The sequence below is a fragment of the Brachionichthys hirsutus genome, chromosome 8, assembly GCF_040956055.1.
Source record: "Brachionichthys hirsutus isolate HB-005 chromosome 8, CSIRO-AGI_Bhir_v1, whole genome shotgun sequence".
Lineage (NCBI taxonomy): Eukaryota > Metazoa > Chordata > Actinopteri > Lophiiformes > Brachionichthyidae > Brachionichthys > Brachionichthys hirsutus.
In genome coordinates this window covers 3,337,721-3,362,068 of record NC_090904.1, presented here as the reverse complement: position 1 = coordinate 3,362,068, position 24,348 = coordinate 3,337,721, and the positions used below count along the sequence as shown (strand labels likewise).

General features: G+C 41.6%; 1 protein-coding gene across 1 annotated transcript in view; it reads left to right on the top strand.

Annotated features, from left to right (window-relative positions):
- The first annotated feature begins 16,128 nt into the window (after positions 1 to 16,128).
- Positions 16,129 to 24,348, top strand: part of LOC137898042 (solute carrier family 12 member 5-like) — an 80,786-nt gene continuing 72,566 nt past the window's right edge. The window contains exon 1 of the mRNA XM_068742037.1: positions 16,129 to 16,291. Coding sequence (XP_068598138.1) covers positions 16,129 to 16,291 — 163 coding nt within the window. The remainder of the gene's footprint in view (positions 16,292 to 24,348) is intronic.

Here is a 24,348-nt window from a genome sequence, read left to right as displayed (position 1 = left end):
TCTGAAGTGACGGTTGCCGTGCTTAAAACCACAGTCTTTAGTCTAAGCTAAACTAACCTGCTGGAAGCAGCTTTATTTACCATATTCTATTGTATACTTGTGTGTGACTGACCAATGCACATAGGAGTGCACTGACGCATCTATGGGGGGGGGGGGGGGGGGGGGGGAAGCACATGACTCAACAGAGGAGAGTCATTGTTTAGGTCGGGACTCAGCAGTCCACCTGCATCTAAAGGGAAAAGGAGACTCCTTTGAAGAATCAATGTCCACATGCTGGACAGAAAGGTCAGAGGGTTTGGGAGGGGACTAAAGGAAGCCGTTTATTGAATGTCTCAAAGCAGAGGTGGGGGCCCCTCCGTGTCCAATGGAGTAGCTGCACCTTTCCTTGGATAATTCACATGTTGAATCAAAGAAACAAATAAATATTGATGCTAATGAATCGAATGATGCTCCAGTAGGCAAACACATCTTTGGTTGACTGACTGACCATAAGAACCTATAATAATGCTGGGCGGGTCAATGATGGCAATTGTGTTACCTTAATGACTCTAACAGGAACTGAAATATCTGAAACTCCCAATCAGGAAGACTCATGGGTGAGAGGTGAAGCTTCAAACCTTGATGAAAAAAACCCACTTGATTGTGAATTTACAGACACATTTTGGATTGCAGAATATATCAACTCTCTCTTTAATATAATGGGAATTAAGGGAATTCCCTTGTGATATTTTTAAATGCCAAACATCTTGCGGTTCACATTGTACTTTCTTTCCTTGTCACTGTGCAGAATGAAATTTACCAGCTAAAAAGACCAACTATAACTTTCCAGCTCACTCATGCAGGATTCCGTTAATAACCAATATCCCTCAGGAGAAAAGAAAGATCCTGCGAGTGAGGTGGCATCAAATGAACCCTTTCTGCCCTGCCTGCTTCTTCTGCTGCACTGGATGTGGGCGTGGCAGACAGTTGCAGGTGAAGCGGCAACGCCTGTGCTCATCGGCAGAACTGGTAACACATGAGCCCTGTGTTCCAGAGCTCCTTTAAGTTTCAAAATGTGTTCCTCAATATCTCGGTTGATTATTGACCGATGTTTATGGAATTTGACACAGTCATGTAGGGTGGGGGTCTCTATCTCACCAGCAGATGTCATCCGGATCGGATCCAGAATGGAGTCAGTAAAAATATTTAATCATTGAAAACCCCATTTATGGATTCAAAAATTAGTTACAAATACACATCAAGTCACTTTTACGTTTCATGGTTGGTGTATAAAGACACCAAGAACAATTTATAACCTTTTGATAATGATCCAGATCACCATGTGGATGGTGTAAATCTAATTAGGAGGGGGATGAGCTGCTCGGTGGAGGTCTGCGCTCTCTGAGTGCTTTTCTAGTTTTGTTGTGCTGCACCATACAATATCACACGCACACACACACATACAATAACTCACTCAGGCACTCACTTACACGACTGATTACTAATATCTATCAAACAGGAAAAACAATCTACAAGGATGAACAATAAATAGTACTAATTTGAGTTTGAACTGTCCCTTTAACGATTATTTTATCTCTTCATCAGATATGTTATAAGGCAAAGTGTGCTTCCATATGTCATATCATATTCTATCATATATTCAAAATAAAAAATCCTGCATTTTGCATGTGGCCAAACATACCTCACAAGGAGATGAGCAGCATACAAGCCGAAGTGTTGTATAAAGTAATCTATTACATTTGCTCTTCAGGATGTATTCCTATATTCTGACATTTTTAAGATGATTCAACTAGGTCTAGTTAGTAATAAAATTAAAAATGAAAGTATAGCATCTAACAGGCTCTATATCACTGCAAAAATATTAAAAAATAATGCAGGTGTTTGGAAAAAATGGCATTAAAGAACACTTCCTACAAAACTGAAATAATAAAAAGGTCTAAATAAGATTTTGAGAATTTGATAGTGATCATTCTCTCAGTGTTTTTCTTGATACAACCTAAAGTGATAGCAACGGGATGTTGAGCAAAGCTTTACCTCAGGACTTCAACCTCGCCGTGTCCTGGTGTACTGGCATATCGGACATGAGACAACACTGGCAGTGTCACTGACGGCTGGCACGGCACGGTCCGAGTCCTAAAGAAAACATGTTTTCTTGTCATGTTCTCTGTAGGCAAATAGCACTACGCAATCGACCTTGTGGCGCGTAAGTGATGGAAAAGTTTTGTACCGTAATATGTGTTATTTGTTCAGCGTTACTCAACCATTATCTGACACACTTCAGCTGGTGTGGTATGTACAAACCAATGAAGTCATTTATGGTAAAAAGTTTAGATTGTTAAGAAGGTAAATCATAACAAAATGCATTGCGCAGGTGAACAAAATCTATATTTAAAATTACTGCATTTTTTTTGACGTTTCAGCTCTTAATAATTTCCTTACCGTAATAATGTCATACAGCTCTGTTCCTGGATTTAACAAATACAATTATTGCATGACTGCAGAAAGAAAATCTACACAATGTTTAAGATTCTCTCTTGTGTTAAGAATATTGCTCTCTTTTGTGTTCTGATTCTGATTATACTGAATTCTCCTGCATTGGCCAAATACCTCAGATTGAAACCCTGAGTCTGGACCCCTGAACACCCAGCCCATTGTCTGCTAGAAAGCTCTTTGATTACCCCACAAATCAATGTTCCTCTGTTTATCACATTCAAATGAGGACCCTGTAGTAGCAGAGAGATGAACTGATGAACTGAAGTGATGAACCTAGATAGGGACAGCTGACCTTCTCAGCCAGCAGTGGAGTCATCAGCACACAGGGCAGGCAAACCTGATGACTCCAACTCACTCATGTCCAAATTGACTGACAGGTCACCGAGTTCAGTGATTGTGCGTGAAGCAGAGGCTACACCATTCACAGGTGTTCAGGCACATGCAAAGTAGGAACACAGCCCCGCATTCACACATTCATACGGCAAAGTGAGCCGGGAGAGACCACCATGCTGCTGGTAAAATAACGTAGAGGTCAAAGAGGATAAGATTAGTAGGAATCCATAGTGGAAATGGAAAATTGTTACGAGTTGGTCTGTGTCCATATTCGGTCGGAGCGCTCCGAGGGCTCGTGGAGACCGACTTAAGAAGAGACACATGGAATGCCAGGTATGCGGTGAGAGAAGGAGGGAGCTTAAGCCTAACACCGCTGGGGTTGATAATGCAGTCTACCTCAAAGGGGCCAATGCACCTCGGCGCCAATTGGCGGGACTCAACTTAAAAGGGAAGATCTCCCGGCGACAGCCAGATCTTCTGGCCTACCTTGTAGTTGGGCACATGGGTCCGGGGATAGTCCGCTGTCTGCTGGTTGTGGGCAGCTGTCCTAGTAAGGGAAGACCAGGCTTCTCGACACAGCGGAGGCAGGCCTGAACAGACGGAACTGCCTGACTCAGGAACAGGGGTGGCTGGAAACAGGTGGATTGGTCATTGGATGATATCAGAAGGACAGTCTGATCCAGGCCCCCGATGCCTGGTCAGGCTCCCTTCTACACCTGGGAGGTGAACACCACAGCCAGCAACTACCATTTCCGGTTGAAAAAGGTGCATTGTTGGAGCTTGTGGTCTTAGGGAGAGTGCTGGGATAAGAATGCCCCTACCCCTGAATCAGAGGCATCGACCTATACAACAAACTGGAGGTTCGGCTCTGGATAGAGCACAGGCAAACATTCATTCATTCATTTTCTTAACCACTTTATCTGAAATCCGGGTCATGGGTGGATACTCACGCAGACACAGGGAGAAGATACAAGCCACAAAGAAAGGCCCCGAGTTGGATTTGAACCTGTGACCTTCTTGCTGTAAGTAAGGCAACAGCGCTACTCACTGCACCACCATGCTGCTCCACAGGCAAGCATTTCTTTGAATTTGTTAAATGCGGCATCAGCCACTGAGGACACACATAAGACGCTTTAATAAAAGACAAGGGGGCGGCAGTGGCTCAGTGGCTTGGGCCTTGGGCTGTGAAACGGGGAAGTCCACCGGTTCGAGTCCCGGCTCGATTTTGAGCTTGTACGGAAGGAGATCTGCTTGAACTTGCTGGCCTTCTTTCAAACACTTAGGCTGCCTGTGAACAGGAAGGCCAGCTAAGTATACGGGTCAGAATTTCCTGAACGGAGAAGGACCCTCCCCTCCTCTCGTACAGAAATGGGCTGAAGCATATGCATGTTGGCATGTAAAATGTTTGCTTTCCCCCCTCATGTAGTTCTTCCAAACTTTGTGTGTCAGTGGTTCATACAGGCTAAATCTGATGGGGTTAGTTAGCTGAGGCAGGGGTGATTGAGGTGAACTGCTTTTGAGTACAGATAGAGAGACGATGAGGTCACAGAGTACAGTTAACATGGGTCTGTGAACTCGATGAACTACATGTGCTCCAAAATTCATGATACTCTGCCATATGGATTCGGACAGAATGTGTGGCGCTAAAAACTATTTCACAAAAATACATACTCATACCTAAATATTTAGTTGTAGGAAGGGATTCGATCAGGCTTGCCACACCCGGGAGAGCTGGAAATCTCCTGAAAGACACAGAAGGAAGAATAAAAAAGAAGATCACACTTCCACACAGTTTCCTTCACATTTGTGAAGAAATGTGAACCTTGTCTTTTAGTCAGCCTCACTAAAGCCCGTATATACACCATTGAGCTTACCCGGGAGGCTGCAGTGGAGGAGCCCTACGAGTGGAAGAAGCTGCAATACATTGAACTTGCAGCAGATGTTAACAAGGCTAGAACGGTGCACCCAGTGGAGGTAGGCTGCAGAGGGCTCGTAGTCACCTCAATTCCCAGGCTGCTTTGTTGCATGCCGCTTGTTATTGTGATCATGTTCAACAGATTCATCATTCAAGCAAATCTCAGCAATTGCTCGGGATATTCCGTGTTTGGAAAATGATCTAGCTTTTTATTTGTCCCAGCATGTCTGATATTGTCACTCTAGCTGGCTTTTACCTGTTGAGGAAGTCCCACAAAGTGCCGAGTGGCATCGGATTTGGGCGCACAGCATCCACCATCGACTCTTCTCGGGGCTGTACCTGAATGCAGACCTCTTTCAGCCGTAACACAGCTGACTATGGTCCGCTTTGATGAGGTATTGGCCAAGATCTGAGGCAGGATTGCCCAGTTGGACACAAAACTACAGGCACTAAATCACATACACAAAGACTCATTTGCATTTACTTTGTAAGTAAAGTTGTTGCTAGTGAAAAAAAAAGAAGTTCCCTTGCAAATATTACAGGTGTGTGACCGCTTGCAAATATTACAGGTGTGTGACCGCTTGCAAATATTACAGGTGTGTGACCACTTGCAATATGGCACCACGGAGAAACTTAACCCCCTCACTCCCTCTGACCTGTCTAGTTTGTGATCTTTACCTTTATTATAATGATGTTATAAAAGCCAGAAACTGATTGCAATGAAAAGTATATAATTTTAAAGTGATTATTAACACATTATGATTATTCTGCATTGTTATATCACAATCTCTGCACGGCCCCAAATCAACTCGTTGGCTACATCGTTGGTGCACTCTGGTGCACTTTGACCTCTATACATACATACTATACATACTTGAGCCTCAGAGGTAAATTTGTTAAAGTTTTGACCCTCAGATAAAGTGTACCCCAATGGCCCCATCAACTCACTAGCCTGCTTGTTATCTTAGCACTATAAACAAAGGATCCAGGCTGATGTCATCACGCACTGATATCCTGTCAGCCACACTCGCAGGAATAGGTGTGCATTCATTTTTTTTTTTATTTTGCATTATTTGTGTAATGTGTTATCGCTCATTCATAAAGGAGAGAGCAGTCAAACAGCGGAGCTTCAATCGGATGCTCTTGAGGAACACGTAGGGAGATGTTAACACAACCTGCCACTCACCAGGTGAAAAACATTCTTGAGCGTACAGTAACAATATCAGGTTTCATTAAAAAAAAAAAAGACTGCATGGCTCAATGGTGTCGTAAACAGAGGGTGAGGAACCCGGAAAGGGGGGGGGGGAAACTATCAAAACAAGCATGCTGAGACACTCCAGCAGTTCAAGCTAAACTATTTTCAAAGGAAATGTGAGTTTGAGTCTTTGTGTGTGGGAAAAGTTCCCATGTGGGCCAACAAATAAAGCGAAACATGTTGTTACAACGGCTTTTATTGCTGTAGAATTAAGCAGTACCGGACAAGTTTGATCACTCCTCAAAGAGATGTAACGGCTGTGGAATATATTTAAAGTAAAAAAAGAAAAAGAAAACAACCTTCAACAGAGGCCTACTTGCTTACTGTTAGGAATCTGTCACCAGAAATATGAGGTTGCCATGACAACCACCAAATAAAAATAATCCTTTCAGTTTTCCAATTCACTCTGACTTACTATTGCTATTTGTGTCAAAAAAAAAAAAATTGTCAGTAAGTACAAGATATAAAGGTTTGTTGTCCTTCAGCCATATGCAGCTATCGGCAACTGGAGGGTGTTATATTTCAATTTCCGGATTATATTTAAAGGACGACAAGAGCTAGGACAAACAGTTATCGTCTTCATCTTCCGAACCGCTTTGTCCGTTTCCGGGTCGCGTGAAGTTTTAAACGAAAAGATCACCACCTTTCTGTTCTCTGATAATAGTTTCAGTGGTTTTATTTAATGTCATAACAAAATATTCAAGTAAATAGAAAATTAATGTTAAACTTTAGTTAACAGTGATACAACATAAATGTTCAAACTTTTTAATAGTTAGCCAATATTTCTAGTTTTTCGCCCTTTTCTGCCCCTTTTTGTTTGATATTTCATCATTATCATCTTTGTGTGTTGTTGTTTGTTGTGTTCTTGTTGCTCACTTCCTCTCACACTATCCGGTAGATCTTGTTATTGCACTTGTGCACTGTAAAGGACATTGTGTTTTTGTTCGTGTGTGCTAGAAATAAGATGAATACTTGTTTCCACAGCCTGAGGGATGTGCTACTTGTGAAATGAGCTCGGAAATGCAGCAGAACCGCACTTTCACGTTTTAACATGTGCTCAGGTGACTGCGTTGCGTGACTGTTTGATCTACTACCGGGCTTCTTTGCTTGTTTTCTCCATTTCCATGTTTTCCTATCATCTTCTTCGTGCTCATTGCTCAAGTGTGTTGTTGCCACATTGTGCGACAACATAATGTTGTCACGGCTGTGTGTTGGTGTCAAAAAGAAAAGACAACCCAAAGGCCATCGAGCCGGTCAAAAGACTTTTAAAGGGTCGTTTAGTGTATGAGCAGGGGCAGGGTTAGCGCAGTCCTTTTTGAAATGCTGCGATATATTAAGGTTTAATTTTCATATCTCTCTCTCTCTCTCTCCCTCTGTGTGTGTGAGGTAAGGAAGGTACAAAGGCTCTGCTCTGTTATGAGCGTGCAACTAAGGTGAGATACTCGCTGGACTGGATCCAGCTCGTTGGGTTCAGAGGGGTCCTTATGCACCCTGCTCTGAACTCTTACAACCTCGGTGATGAGTGTGAGTTTGTGTGTGTGCATGAATGTGTGTAAAGGGGTGAAAGGGTTGGTGGTGGTAAGTAAATGAGTGAATGAGCTGAAAAACATGCACCGGTTGACCTCGCTGCAAAGTGGAAAGCGATCCCCCCCGTCCACACGTTCTTATGGCAAAAAGTTGCATATTTGGAACTCATGTGAAGAACGTGGATCCAAGACTACTAAGCAGCTTACGATGATGCCAATTGATCGCTGAGGTTACTTCCTCCAATAGTGAAAACAAGCAACATATAAAATTAAATTAAAAAGTTTTGATGACAAAGATTCATAAATTATGCCCAAGTGAACAATGGTCAGATGGTCATGGCAAAATACATAGAAGCACTTGTAGTTTCTTTTAATATTATCTCTTGTATTATTACCTCATGCTCATTAATAGAGATCTGTATATATATATGTGTATTAAGACTGCAGCTTTGTTGGCACTTTTACAAAGCGTTGTAGCAGAGTCGGACATTTCAAAGACATTCCTGGGAAGACAGCAGAGAAGAGGAGTCATTCATTCAGGACCCAGGTATTAAAATGTAACTTTTAATCCACTGAATTAAAAGCAGGATAATAACTTCACTTGCTAAGATAAGATGAATATGTTTAAATCAGGTGCAGTGTCTTCCCTATCATCTGACAAAAATTAAATTAATATGAAGTACTCACTGAGAATTTAAAACTGAATCAATTTAATGTCTAAAAAAACCAGACAGACGGAAAAACGGCATCAAAAACATAACCTCAACATTCCCAACATTTTCTGCCAATTTCTTTCAGATCAATTCAGAATGTTTTGAGTTATCTTGCTAACAGACGGACAGACAGACAACAAACGCCAGCAATTACACAACCTCTGCCTCGCCTCAGCGGAGGTAAATATAATCCAATAATTTTCATGAATAATCTTCCCCCTCAGCTGGGGAATTTACCCCTAAATTCATAAAGTCTTTTCTCAACTGAATTTATAGTATTGCATCAAAATCATTTGTCGATTTCCAATTATATTGTGTACTATCAATATGTGCATAATATTTAATTGTCGAGTCCAAGCACACGGAAATACAACTCATGGTCAGGAGATGCACGTCATGCGTGCACTGCAACAACGATTATTGGGGACCAGCATGACCAGTGAGTGACTGACCTCCAAATAGATGTTATTACGGTACACATTGATGAGGACCCCTCTAATCATTAACCCCTCACTGCGTAATCACAGCGATGTGTGTGTGCGTGCTCGTGCGTCTATATACCTTGTTACCAACTGGCTTAAAGCTGGCAACAAGTGCTGGCACACTTTGTAAAAACAAGGAGGGATAGCGATTAGATGATAATTACTGAAAGTATTCTGATCAGCTGATTGGTGCATTTCACTATGTCATGACATCACAAGAATTGCTAATTTGTTGAAAAACAAATTGCATTACCGGTATTATCAATTTCACTTGCATCAAAAAAAGTACACTTAAATCTTTTTACGCATTTAAAACTTTCATATATGGATATGCACTACACTTTAACACACGGTAGGTTCCCAGGCCCTCTGAATAAAATGACAATGTGCATATTATCATTTTGACCTGAACTGACGTCTGACATGAAACGGAGCAAAACTTGTCAAACCGGCCGAATGCCTGATCAAACATCGGCTCAGAGGGTCACAGAGTCTGATCAACATGCTGTCCGTTCATGGTAAGAAGCATTCACTTGATTGTGTGGGCTTCCTGTGTGCTGCCACAAACATGTTTATTTGTCTGACCTGAGCTGTGCTCTTCACTAACAACCCTCAGGGGAAGTCAGAGTTCTGTGGCCTGAAGCCCCCTGAAGAACAAAGATGTCCGTCTGTTTATCATTATAGAGTCAATCTGTCAACATGACCTGATCAAATAACTATTACACATTTTGGCACTGTGTGTGTGTGGGTGTGTGTCTGTTGTGCAATTGGATGAGTTCTGCCAGGGTAACTAGAATGATTTTGCAAAATATTTTTTCCCCTAATATTTAAACATGAATGGGAGTGTGTGATGAGTACGAGAATGCAGCAAAAAGAAAATAAAGGTTTATGCGTAGCAATAACCTGTAATGCATACAGGTTATTGCTACGCATAAACCTTTATTTAAGACCTAAGCACAATAATATTTTAATTATTGTACTGCACTACTACTACTGTACTGTATGCTGACAAAAGCAACAGAAAATACATTATTTATCTGTATTTGGCCGATCAGGTACATAAAATATTAAAATATTTGTTTTGTGCTTTTAACCTTTTGTTATCAAGAAATGAGAAGCTTCATGTTCACTTCTCCTTCCTGTCTGCCATTAAACATGTGGAATATAACGCACATCATCAGACATGTTAATTGTTGTCAAGTTCATCTTTAGTCTTTCATGTTTAATGTCCTTCCTTAGTTTAGTCCTCCAACACTAAGAGTTAAAGTCAGGGTTGTGTGTGTTGCAAGCGGTGCCTCAGCTTCTTTGGCCCAGGTTTGGGAAACATGTCGGGACCTCATCCTCAGAAAGTACGGCTTTTCTAGCGCTGCTTCTTTACACATCATCACCAAGTCAGCAGAGGCGTTTCAAAGAGTTCAAAAGAAGATCTACTGTTGTTGCATAATCCTTAACAAACATCTCAAGGACGGCAGCACAGGAATCCAATATCTTTTAAAGGAAACGTTATAATACTGGGATGATCATGAGCAAAGTCCATCGCTATTGATCTACACTGCAGCAAAGACGAGCCAATTTGATTTCTGATTTCTACCATTTTTCGTAGTTTCTTTTACCTGTTGAGTTAATACCAGAAAGTCATTTATTACAATTCTGCAGTTAAAAAACGACATTTTGCAAAAGTTTGCAGATGCATGGAAAAAAACCCGTCTTAAATGTGTGGAAATTCGGTGTTTGATAATTTATCAAACTGGCTTTAATTTTGGTCTATTTGGAGTATTTATTTGATACGTTACATCCACAGACTGCAACTGGATTGTGGATCTTTGAACTAAGTGAATCGGAAATCAATTAGAAATGTTCCATCTTGTCAGATTCTTTATCATTTTTATTAGTTGTATCCTCAGAATCAGAATCAGAAGTGGTTTATTGCCATTGTCAGTGAGGGTTCACAGACTAGGAACGTTTCTCGGTGAAGTCGTGCTACATCTAACATTAATGACAAAATACAAAATCCTCTTTTCTTGATTTGAAGATTTGATTATAACTTTAAATCAGACGGTGTTCTCAACATTTTCCTCTTGCTTGTCTAATGGAAGGGTACAAATGAAATCAGTGACACCATCCAGCCTTGATCTTCTTCATTAATGCTTGATTAGCGTGATTTACAACCATTCATATGATGTTATATATTTCTGAAATCTACAACCTTCCGATTAATTACTTTGGATTCTCAAAGAAATGTGTTTGGCTATCAAATGTTATCCAATAACATAAGAATAATGTGAAATGTGTAGATATTCAGACCTGTATTCGTTATTCCCTGTTCTTGATTGTATTCTATTTGCACCCTGGTTGCTTTTTTTTAATCATTATCTCAGTGTGTCAGTAATTTTGACAGACTCCTTAAATTTCCTTCAGGATCAATAAAACTAACTTTAAAAAAGAAAATGTCTGCTTGTTTTTTCCTATTTGCATTAATTTTATTCAGTTATTGAGCCTTACATATTTTGGGATTTGATAATCCTCTGCTTTTTCATGTTTGTGCTGCTCACTATGCTTCTGCAATATTTCTTCCAATAATTGTAATTTTCCTTATTCTAGTGTTTTTGTCATTTGGAAATTTGAATTTAGTCAGTTAGTAGCTCCTTTTTTTACTTCCTAAATAGTTGATGTAGATATTTCTCCTGTTCATCTACATTGTAAAGTAGTCTTACTCTCTTTGGATATCACACAGTGCACACACTCTGTTTGTTGACTCTTATGCGTGTACTTTAACAGCACAAACCTTGATGTGTTTGTCCCCTCAGCCTGTTCGACAGCTGACAATCATCCAATATTGCCATCTTGTTTGGCTTTTTTCAATCGCGTTGAACTCAAAGCCTTTGACGGACAGATAGAGCACACAAAAACACTGCCAAGTGTTAGTTAGAGCACAGCCAGGAGTAACTTTACCTCTGCTTTCCCAACAGCTCTTTGCTTTGGAGTCCTGCCAGGTGTCGTTCACCTGACATGTGTGTGGAGATGAACTCAGAGCCCGTGTCGTGTCGGTTGTGGTGTAAAATGGGGGGGGGGGTTGGAAGATCAAAGAAAGATAAATCAATTTTTATCAGATTGACTCTAACAGACTTTAATCAAGTTCAGGTTTTCCGCCTTTGTACCAAAAAGCAGACAAAACAAGTAATTTGAAGCAATTTATGTCAAGATGATACAGCTTTCACAGCACAGTCCCAGAACTATTCATGTCAGCCGTGTATCAGCAATGATCCCAAATAAAGCTAAGAAGGTTTTTTGACCAGTTTTCTTTTATTTATTTACAGGATAAACAAATGCAACTACCAAGGTAAAATAATATTTTGCAAGAAGAATCCTCTGAAATGGAAGATTCCTAACATAAAAAAAACGTTTGCTTCTTGCCAAAAACAAGCCAGACCACCTCATTTCTTCACCGTGGAAATCGACTCTGAGCAACATGAATTGTGTCTTTTAGTAGCAGAGCAGCAAAAAAAGATGGAAACACAATCTTGAAAAAGAAAGAAAATGTCACAACTTAAGTTCATACTGTGGGCAGCACAGTGGCGCAGTGGGTGGCGCTGTTGCCTTACAGCGAGAAGGTTCCTAGTTGGATTCCTTTCTGTGCGGAGTTTGCATGTTCTCCCCGTGTCTGGGTGGGTTCTCTTCCGGTTCTTGCTGAATTATGAATCACTCCAAAATAGTTCGGAGGTATGAGTGTGAATGTGAGTGGGTGTCTGTCTCTCCATGTGGCCCTTTGTTGAACTGGCGACTTGTCTAGGGCGCACCCGGCCTCTCGCCCATGGACAGCTGGGATAGGCTCCAGCAGACCATATTGACCGATGTTTATGGAAGTTGACAGTCATGTAGGGGGGGGACCTCTATTTTACCTCTATTTCATCCGGATCGGATCCGAATTGCAGATATTATCGACATTTTCCGACAAATGAGTGGACACTGTGCATTTAATATTAGAGAAATAGATTTCTAACAAGCGTTATCTCATAGCTGAGTCAATTCCGCATGGGAGCATGTCATCGGAGGTTATGTTTTTTCCGCTGTTTATCTGTCTGTCTGTTTGTCAGCAAAAGTATGGAAATTATGGATGGATCTTAATGAAGAAAAACTGAAGATTGGTCTTGGCCTAACTTAAATCCCATTTTGACAGCAATCAAATTAAATATTTACTTAAATCACATCTTCTAGAATGAAGTCAAGAATAAATCTTACATTTTAACATTGAAAACCCCATTTATGGATTAAAAAGTCAGTTAAAAATAATATCAACTCTGATTCACTTTTACTTTTCATGGTTGGTGTATAAATATACCAAGAACAACTTAGAACCTTTTGACGATGATCCAGATCACCATGTGGACGGTGTAAATCCAATTAGGAGGGGAATGAGCTGCTTGGTGGAGGTCTGCGCTCTCTCTTACTTAATGTGAACTCAAGTAAAAGTATCAACAGTATAAAACCACCCTATTTTTGTTCTATAGGTCATAGAGGCGGGTGGGACAGTGGTCACTGATGGACATTGACATGCAAGTCTTGACATGCCAGTTGAGACAGGCTCCAGCAGATCCGTAACCCACAAAGCGAATAAGGGGCTGTCGACGTTTGCCTCGTCTGTAAGGAGATGGATTGATGGATAGGATTTCGAGGCTTTTATTAATCACATTTGCGGCCACTGGATGTCGCACATGAGCATCTGCTGCATCTCTTAGAAAGTGAATGTTTGAATGACATTCATCCCCCAGAACCCCTCAAATATTCATGAACTCTTCATCAGAGCCGTCACTACATTTTTTTATAAAAACAGGTTGTAATGGAACTTTCTGACAAATGTGTCCAAAATTACCTATATACCTTTATATAAGTGTTCTAATTTTTTCAAAATCCAGATTTGTTTTTCATGGAGAATGCAGAGCTATCAGCTTTATTTTGGGGGGGGGGGGGGGGGGGGGGGGTAATCAAACCTCTGAAGTATAAGTCTCAAAATCCTGAGTATCGAATATGGTACGTTTCGCAAATTTAAAGGGTATTAAGGTATTCTACCCTAAATAGATTATGGTGTCTTGAGTTTAGAATTAAAAATCTTTGGCTCTCGCAAAACAACAACTAAAGACATCAAAAATATGCCTCGAAATTGAGGAACGTTATGCATGTTTTACAATGACGGCCATGATGTGTGTGTGTGTGTGTGTGTGTGTGTGTAAAACAACACCTTTCCAAGTGTAGCAGCAGCAGAGGAAGTATTTCTCCAGTCAGGTTCATTTTCCAGAAATTCTCACTTCCTGGTTGGCTTGAAAACAATGTTTGAAACACAAACTGAATTTTAGGAAGTGCACTCATTTCCTGTTTTACTTTGGAGAGATGTTTGGAGTAAAGCATCAGGACATTGGCTGACATTATAATAAAGAAAATACAGTATTCTAATGAAATAAACTTGAATGAGTTTGTATTTACATTATGTATGTATGGCCCTACAATCATGAAGAAAACACACAACAAGGAACACCATTGTATTCTTTCTGTTTTTTTGGCCACAGTTGTGATGTAACTCATGTTGTTGTCTGTCGTCTGGCTCGACTGTAACGTTGATTTTCCTCTCTACATGTGATAAACTGTATCTTCTCATATGCTGTCCTGATCTTTTGTATTTTAAATGCATATACAACTGGGTTTACAGCTGAGTTAGCGTGAGACAGCCGGATGCCAACGTAGAAAGCTGCCACTGGGACATCGCCGGGTCCACCGAAGTAAGCGATGCAGTTCATTATGTGAAGAGGGAGCCATGACAGGGCGAACAGCGCCAAGACCAGAGACAGAGATGCTGCCAGCTCTTTCTCTTTCCTTAAGTAGCTTTGAGACTGGAATTGGAAGGTGCACAGGAAAAAGTTGGACGAGGCATCGTGGTTATTCCATCCAAGCATGGGAGCAAAACTCAGCGGTACTTTGGCGTGTCCTGGTGCATATTTTCCTCTTATTGTCAATGCAAGATCAGTGAATGTGCACACTGCACACACAGGCCTTTCCAAAAAATACCACGGGTCAGTTCATGTGCAGTTCAGTGTCAGGATGATGTCATCGGTTCTGTCAGTAAGGAGACACAAATAAGTATTAGTACTTCCAGTATAATGGTAATATAAATCGATAAACAGGAAGACGACTCATCACGTCTTCAAGATGCTAATTCCCCTTGGAGCAGACATTTATAATTCATGATGATGCATCCAGGGCACCGTGATCAATAACACACACTTCTGTAACGATAGCCACGGGGTGCCTCAGAGACGAAGCTGCCATGCTGATGTTAACCCGGAATCAATAAAAAATATGAATAATAGCAGGTCATTACTACAGTTTGTCCTTAGCCATCTCTTGCGGGCATTTTATAGAATGCTTTTTAAACATTTACAATTCTGTTTGTGATTGCAGCGTTCCATGTTCTCTGACATCAGGTAGAATCCTATACGACGAGGATTTAAGCTTTCTCCTCTGGCAGGAAGGAGGCAACGTGAACTCAAAGACACATGCATGAGGAGCGAGACGTGTTTGCACTTTACAGCTCTTACATGATGGCGCACGTACGTACACATGCACGCATCAAGACATGCGTTGTGGAATAACATTCGTCATGTTATGTTACCAATGATTTTAATAACTTTTAACCCATCAAAAACTGAAAATCAATAGCTTAGACTGAGCCACAGATTTCAGTGTTTAATATGATGATCCTAGAACCATCCCTGTCTCAGAAGCCCGGATTTTGTATCGATTTTCTTCATTCCTGATTTATATTGGGTCTAGAGCCTGTAATAAAGTTTATATATATTTATTGAGAAGAATGATAATTAACAAATACAATGTAAATACTGTATTCCCCTTGTCCATCACGCTTCCAGTCAAATAATGTGTCTAGTATTTATTTTCATTTATTTTGTTTGTGTAATTGTGCTAGAAGACAGACAAAAACGAATAATTTTCAACAACAGGAAATCAATCACATCAGCTTGTTACGGACAGTGTACCGAAATTCCGTGGTTGCCTAGCAACGCCACATCAATGGGCTACGGCTTGCATGACGTCATGAAAACGTAAAACTACGCGTAATCAAATAGTCCATCCTGCGTAAACGTCTGAAAAACATATTTTATGAAGTGTTTTATATTTATTCCTTTAAACGGCACCGCGCACGCCGCCCAGCGGCTCTAGGACCCGGGTACCGGCAGGCTCCCACCAGACACCGGTTGATGTGCTGGTCCACTTGTCTTCATACATCTTATCATAGTGGTTGTTCGCCCGGACAGCGATCGTCTTTGTCCCCCCCCCCCTCCGCCCCCCCCGCACGAACCCCGCACTAACCACGCACCCGTCGCCTGTCTCGCTGGTGACAACCATGAGCCAGAGGTTCACCGTCTCCAAGAGCGACGGCGAGCGGAGCCCCGCAGACCTCCGGGGGGAGGTGAACCAGCTGTTTGAGGGGGACGAGCCCCAGGGCAGCGGCGGAGCGGAGGCGCGGGAGGCCGCGGGCCCCGAGGCGCCGCTGCAGGCGCTGAAAGGTAGGCGCGCACCTGCCGGCTTCATCCAGCCTGTTGTTGCTATGCTATATGCTAACAGATCTGATGCTTTCGACCACATTGACTGGGGACTGATGCGTGTGACTTGATTTATTTTTAAAGAGACACATATGACCATGCAGAAGCACAGCAACGTGCACCAATATCCCGTTTCTTTAAGGTTGTTTTAAAGATGCAATTTATTTTATTTAATTTTTTACATATTTAAGTTGCACGTTCATGATTGAGGTGGTTTTACCTGCATGACTCAGACATGGAGCTGAAATGTTCTAATCTTTTTCAGCACATGTGGTCTCTCTGAAGGGCAGCTGTTTATTTCCTCTGCAGCTTCATGACTTCTGTGGAATGAAGTTTTCTTATAAACTAATGTCTAAGGTTGCGAACTATTTAATTAAATCTGTAGGCTTATATATTATCTATATATGCTATATGATGTGATTCCTGAAGGCACACCATGTAAGTATGGAAATTGCATGATTCCTGCTTGTTGAAAAATAGATGTCAGTGTCAGGAGCATGGGAAGAGTTTAAGAAAAACAGAAGAAGAAACTTTCAAGTTGCTCTACTTTGTGGCTGAGTTCCCAACAGCTGTTGTCACAATGATGAATTAAAGCATCAGTCCTTACGTGGATTGAGTGCAGCAGTGCAGAGCAAATGTTGGCAGATATTCTCACGGGGCTGGCAGTGGAAGCTTTTACCATTAGTGATGATTAGCATTTGAAAAAGTGCAAAAGAAAACGTATGTGAGGAATAAACCTCCCTGCGGTGTTAACCTTTGAAGGCTGCATTAAGTTAATAAGTTGTCAGATGACTTGACCAGGTTTGACTAGAGATTCTCCGACATTTTGTTATTGCAGTTCTGGATTATCTGCTGTTCAGCTTCTGTGCGTTTCCCTGACATCTAATACGCAAGCCTTAGTCAAGAATTCCGTTCAAAGCCTTCCCCGCTGTTATTGGAGCAGAAGGACCTTGCAGTTGCAACACAGATTGTTTTCATCCGGGTCTTTTCTCTGGTTACATCACTGCCTTTAGGATGCAGACTCACTCTTTCACATATTCAATTTCATTCCCTCCCCCTGACATCAGTCCTGCTGCACCTTTGTTCAGCGGCGCTAAGAGGTTCCTGCTATACTAAAACATAGTAATTGTAACATAGTACATTGTAACATAGTAACATAGTTTGTGCAGAGCTATGAATTTTATTGTGTGATTTATTTATTTCTCTTTGCCTTTTCCTGTGAAACAATAATCCTAGTTTCAACAGCATTTATCTGCCTCGTCAGTGGAACAAAAAGTAATTTAAAAATCTTTAACCCTTTAACACAATCACCCTTTGGCCCAATCTGTGATTCTATTGATTCCATGAGCCCAGTGGGTTCAGCCAGCCTGCATGTGTCGATGACGGTGGCGGGCTGCACCGTGGAGGAAGATCCTCATCTGGCTCATCTGGATCCACTCTGCCCTTGACCTTTGCTGTGATGCAAGAAGATATTGTCCCGAGATCAGTTGGGCTGCAAACAGGCTCAGGGTGGGCTCCGTGTTTGACGCATTGGCAAAGGAAAGCTTTGAAATGACATTTCTTTGTGTCGTGTGCGGTGAACGGTTGTTGTTTCTAGTTGGTTCCGGAGCAAAGCTAATGAGACTGAGGAGCCGGGTTGAGCAGCTGTGGGCTGTAGAACCAGAACCACGAGGTGAGAGGAGATTAAAACGTCTGTGAAGCAGCGAGGAATAAGAGCAGAATAGAGTGTTCATCATCTGCTGGTTACCTCCAATATGCGTCAGAGTTTGATGCATCATCAGAAAAGTATCAACAAGAGCAGCTTTAAGTTGAGAGTTTAAACTGCTCAGATATATTTTCTGTTAAATGCAGCTTTTATTCAAGTGATTAGACCGCCATTAATATTTTTCCAGAATTTGTTGGGCCTCTTTTCTACCTATGATTGATGCACTTCTAGCCAAAGTCGAATTGTGTGTGCATGTAGTAACTGTGGCTTGCCTTTTATTACACTATCAATATAAATATTTTATTGCAGAAGGGATTTGGATTGACATTAATAATCATCAGTTATTTGGTTCACATGCCGAGAGGCTGAGCTGGCTGAGGTTAAATCTGTGGATACTCTCAGGATATTCGGTTTGCTTTTGGGCAAATGCAGTCCAGGAGACAAAGACACGGCGTGGGTCTGACATCAGCAACAGGCGTTATCGTCGTTCCAACAGTAATAGATGCGTAATAGATGCGTAATAGACGCTTGGAGCTTACCTCCCCCTCAGTTGTCCTTTTAGGAGCAAAGAAATTCATGTCTGTGTGCGTCTTTGTTGCAGAGTATTTTCATGCATGCATCCTAAATGTTTATTATTGAATATTGTGTGTGTGTGTGTGTGTGTGTGTGTGCGTGTGGGAACAAATGAAACTGAAGCATAACAGGAATGTGCAATTTCCCGCTCCCTTTCAAAGTAAATCCAGTTTTCAACTGGCTCATGTTGCCTTTTCTCCAACAACATAAACCAAATCTTCTTCTTCTTCCTCGTCCTCTTCTCCTTGTCATTATTATTGCGTAGAATTCCTATCCAGCAGCAGCTCTTATTATGATGGTGTGCTGGCTGACGAGACGGAGGCCTGTGTGTGTTTGTTCAGGCACTCTGCCCCACTCTCTTCCTGTAATGAATATAAATATTGCATACGCTCTTTGATGGTCCACTAGTGGACACAGACATTGAGACACAAAGGCCTATTGTCCTATTGTGGGATTAAAGTAGTGTGGGGGCTGTTCTAGTCCATCCTGGGGAGTGTGAGGGCGTCTGATTAGGATTTATTTTGGGGGGTGCTTTTATATCAGTCCTTGGACGGGCTTGTGCAGTCACAGCTTTGCCTGTTGTGAAAGGAACGATGTGATGCGTTGCTGTGGTATTTTGTTCTGCACTTCTCAGGCTGTCGTCAGCCATCTGTTTGCACAGGAAGAGCTTTGGTTTGTGATTTGAGGTTTTGATTGGCTAACAGCTGTTGTTATTGTGCAGACAGAAACAAACACAGTTTCAGCGGACAAACACAAATGCTATGTTGATTCCTAACCGCTGCAAACAAATGGATCGGTCGAGACGAGCTCTGATTGGTTGTAGCCTCATTTTCTCCTGACCAAAGAGAATTCTGAGGTGTGTTGCTCCTAATTATTTTCTTTTTTCGAGTTTGACTAATTTAAAATTTTAGGCACAATTTAACTGTACAATAAAATAAAAAAAAGTGATTTCATGGCATTACAAGGAGGTTATGTTTTTGCCAGAATTGGTTTGTTTGCTTGATAGTTAGGACGATAACTGATCTTGATTAAATTTTCAGGAAAAGTTGGGAATCCTACTAGGAACAGTCGATTAAATTTTGATGATGATCCAGAAGGGATCCTGGATTCTGGATCAGTTTGAATTTATTGGTAACATTGCAGTCAATGGGGCTTCAAAATCTGTTCCTCAATATCTCAGTTGATTATTGACCAATTTTTATGGAATTTGACACAGTCGTGTGTGTGTGTGTGGGGGGGGGGAAATTTCATCCGGATCAGAATCAGATCCAGATTTACCCTTTTCGGTATAATGTCAAATATTCATTCACCAAAAATAACAGTCATAAATGGGTCAAATATGAACTATCATGCAAAATGTGTTCTGGATCTGATCCAGAATGAGGTCAGGAATAAATTAAAATCCCATTTGTGAGGGTTGCTATGGTGACTCTTGCTGCAGGTTGATTTCTGCCCTGCACAGCTGCGGAGGCATTGTTGAACTGAACGAGATGCACCTGTTACACATCTCACCTAATCAGCTCCTGCCTTTTGGACCCGACTCTCTGGAGAGTTCTCTGCCAGAACTGAATATTCAGGCTCTCCTGTTCTATCTTTAATACCTGATCCAGTTGAAATCAGTGTAAATCTTTGGACACTTACAGTAATATCTCTCTGATTACCTTCACAAAGGAGGTTCTGTTTTTGCTGGCCTTTACCAAGACACTCTGGAATTAGTAGTGAACAAACAAATCTGTTGTATCTTCAGAAGCTCTGGATCTATAGGTCCAGATGAATCTGCCATTACTGAGCATGTGCTTTTTTGTGAATAACTTCTAAACTAATAATGATATCAATGTGAATCCAGTTGCTAAATGTTTGTTTTCATGGTTAAGGAATCTAAAAATATAGATAAAATAAATGCAGGGCCATTATTTCAGGTGTAAATCACAATATAGGGAGACTGAGGTATTTGGCGGAGGTTTCTGCTCTCTCAGTGCTTTTCTACTTTATTCTGCAATGACGGAGGTTCTGATCCATTCACAACAACACAACTGTTCTAGTTTGGTTATTTTGATCTTGTGATGATGCTACTGGCCGTTGTGAGGAGTAGATAGCCTATTTTTGACTTTTGTCATTGTAGGGATTTCAAACAGGCACGGCATGGCCAGCTCATTAGAGTCACTTAAGGCCCTACGATTAATCAATCCTGCTGCTGTTCCACCGCTATAATAGGTTCCTAACATACGGTTCTACATGGATTGAACGCCATATTTAGGAAAGTGAACATTTTGGTGGAACGTGAAGAGTCTCCTTGGTTGGCAAGATGGAACAGTAGACATTTATTATTCATGCCATGCAGCAGTCCAGACTGTGCGCTTAACCGACACAAAGTCTCTTGTGTTCATCGCAAGAAAAGCTGGAGTATTAGTACAGGATGTACAGACACGTTCTGAAGCTGCTATTCACAGAGCGTATTGCATAGCAGTCGACAAGAGTCATCTGGTATCAGGGACAACGACCCGCCGTTGCATTATAACATCCAAAAGATTTCTGCAAGGACATCCTGCGTGTTCAAGTACAATACACAGCAGAGGGGAGCGCATATACCTTTCCATACACAAAAGAAGTGCAGAGTGGAATCATCATCATCATCATGTAATTTGTGCAATATAGGGACTTTATTATTATTTTTACATGTTCAAGACTTTTGCTTTGAAAGGCCAAAAGACAATGCATGGAAAGGAAGACAGGGATCTGTGTCAGCTTTTTAAAGATGTTCGTACTTCCATGTTTAAGTGATGAGCTCAGTTTCGTTATAAAGAAAAGGTTGGCGTTTACACACCGGCAGAGAGGAGGGTTCCCTCGGCTCTTGTTGATGCTGTTCCAGCTTTTGCTCGTGCTAAGTCATGGCAGAGCTACGTTTCAGTGTGATGCCATACTGTGTCATATCAGCTGTTGCTGACAAACATCTGGGTCTTAAATCTATTCCCACACCATATCTATATTTGTCACGACTACGGTGACTATGTTTTTGTGCTCAGATTGGAAAATTGGAACATTTTAGCAGAGAAGGAAAATGGCTCAGCTGGAAAAATCATAATTGACTGAAACAGTCCTGACAAAGGGTTATGAAAGCACTGGATCATTTAAAGCAGCCACAGCCTGATTATCCAGACATATCCAGTCGAGTTACTCCATTTTGTTTTACTTACGCACCAGAAAAGCGAATATGTCTTTCTGCATGGCTTCTATTGTATACTGGGGACTCAGGAGACAACGCTAACCTTCCTGTCTGTCCTCCTCCTCCTCCAATACCAGTAAATGGTTGAATTTCTTACAGATTTTTAATCTAGCACACTGTTTAATACCTTCTCTGCCATCAGTCACCCTTTTATTCATTTCCTGTCAAAGGGGTTGGCAATAAATATAGAGCATATCAATACTACTCATACACCAAAACCTATGGATACCCAGCCCCTCTCTAATTTTATGAAAAGCTATTTCAATTGAGTCGGATGAATGGGATGGTTCCTCAGTGGGGGGGCGTGGGCGTTTGTAGTGACATTCACCAGACAGCAGAGGGGAGTAGAGTCATGCTCTTTAATGCATGGTTTCTGCACTGACGTGCGCGCTGGTATTTTCATCAGAAGTTAAAAACCTCAACAAAAAAAACAAATATATATATATATATATATATCCACTCTCATCCTAAGATTAAAAACCAGAGATGAGAGAGGCGTAAGGAAACCAGTGTATTATACAACGATCTGCGTCGTGTGTATGAGGAAGGTTTGTGCTCAACAAGCGAGGAGTGTGGGTGTGTGTGTGTGTGTGTGTGTGTGTGTGTAAAATAACGCCCAACAGAGACGAGAAGAAAGGAAAGGCACAAGAGGGGGGGTAAACCTCACTCTGCTCAGAGAGAGCCTTGTGCTCTTATGTAACTGCGTCTGCAAAGGCGGAGGTATGTGCGTAAATTTGTGTGTGTGCGCGCGCGTGTGTGAATTGGGGGTGGGGGGCTGTTACCATTTGATGAAAGTGACAAAATCCTCCTTGCTTGCAGGCAGTGAACGGAGGAGATGAGAGGAGGGATGGAGGAGGAGAGGAGGAGAGGAGGAGAGGAGGAGAGGATGGAGAGGAGAGGAGGGAGGAGAGGAGAGGAGGGATGGAGGAGGAGAAGAGGAGAGGATGGAGAGCGCTTCTCTAACGGGCGTCTCTGACGGTGACGCATGGATGACTCCCGCTGACGGCCCGATCTGCAGCTTCGCTGTGGAGGTTTCTCTTGAGTCCGCGCTCTCACAGTCGCCACCACCAGGAGCCCACGCAGAATATGCATCTCCAGCTACAGTTTAAAGCGTCTCTAGGAAAGGACTTAAATATCGAACGTAAATATTGTGTGCAGATAATCAATGGAAGAAAGCAGACTCAGCATTCTCTGTTGCTTTTTGAGTTTATTACCACGACCAAGGAGGCTTTTGTCTGTTTGTTAGCAGGATTGCAGAAAAACAACAACTGCTGAATTAAAAAGTCTGAAGATGGGTCTTGGTTTAATTTAGAGCCCGTTCAATGTTGAGAGCAATGGACACACGACTGTATACAACAACAACAACTAATCTGGATTTCCCCATTTACGTATAACGGAAGCTTTAAAAAAAACGAATATCTCGTAAAATATGCATTCAATTAACTCAGCAAAAATTACAATCATATAAAGGGGTCCGATCATGCAAAATGTCTTCTGTATCTGATCCAGAATGAGGTCAGAAACAAACAGTCAATTTTAACTTGGAAAATCCCATTTATAAAGACACCAAGAACAATTCATATCCCTTTGATGATAAAGAGACGAATAAGATGAGGAAGACGAGTGCATAAAAAGCGAGAGACAAGGGAATGAAAGAGTTTAGGATTAAGAGTAGGGACTTTGAATGTTGACAAGGTCAGACAGACCAGACTTCGATGGTTTGGACATGTCCAGACGAGAGACGGGGACTATATTGGTAGAATGATGCTGTGGATGAAACTGCCAGGGAACAGAACTAGAGGTCGACCCAGGAGAAGATACATGGACGTAGTGAGGGAGGACGATGGAAAGGACAGGGTGACCCCTCACTGGACAAGCCGAAAGTACACTAGCAGTAGTGGTTTGTGTATAAATATACCAAGAACAATGTAGAACCTTTTGGTGCTGATCCAGATCACCATGTGGACGGTGTAAATCTAATTATGAGGGGAATGAGCTGCTTGGCAGAGGTCTGTGCTCCCTGAGTGCTTTTGTCATTTATATATATATATTTTATTTTAATTTTATTTTTTTATCTATAAATGAGATGTGGATGTTTCCTCGCAACTTTAGGAGAGTGACTGCATTTGTGTTTTAATTATCATACAAAATGAAAGTGACTTGTTTCAGGCTCTAAAATGAGAATAAGTGACTCGTGCTGTTCGTCATGGATGGTTCGTACATGTAAACAATGCAGATGTGTTGTTTACAGATGTGTTGTTTACATTTAATGTGAGACACTGTAACGTTAAATGCATGTCGATTCTGAATGCTCTCATCTCCTCCTGCTTTGCCTCTCGGGAATTGTTGCTGGTGTGTGTTTTTTTTTTTTTTTGTCGTTTGTCACAGTTGGCATATCACGGCTTTGCAGTTAATTTCGTCACTCTGAATGTGCTTATTAGTCCTGTGGGATCCACCCGCTCACAACTCAACACTGTGGAATCTGTGGGCAGCTGAAGTCTCAGAACTCCTCTTCTCTGA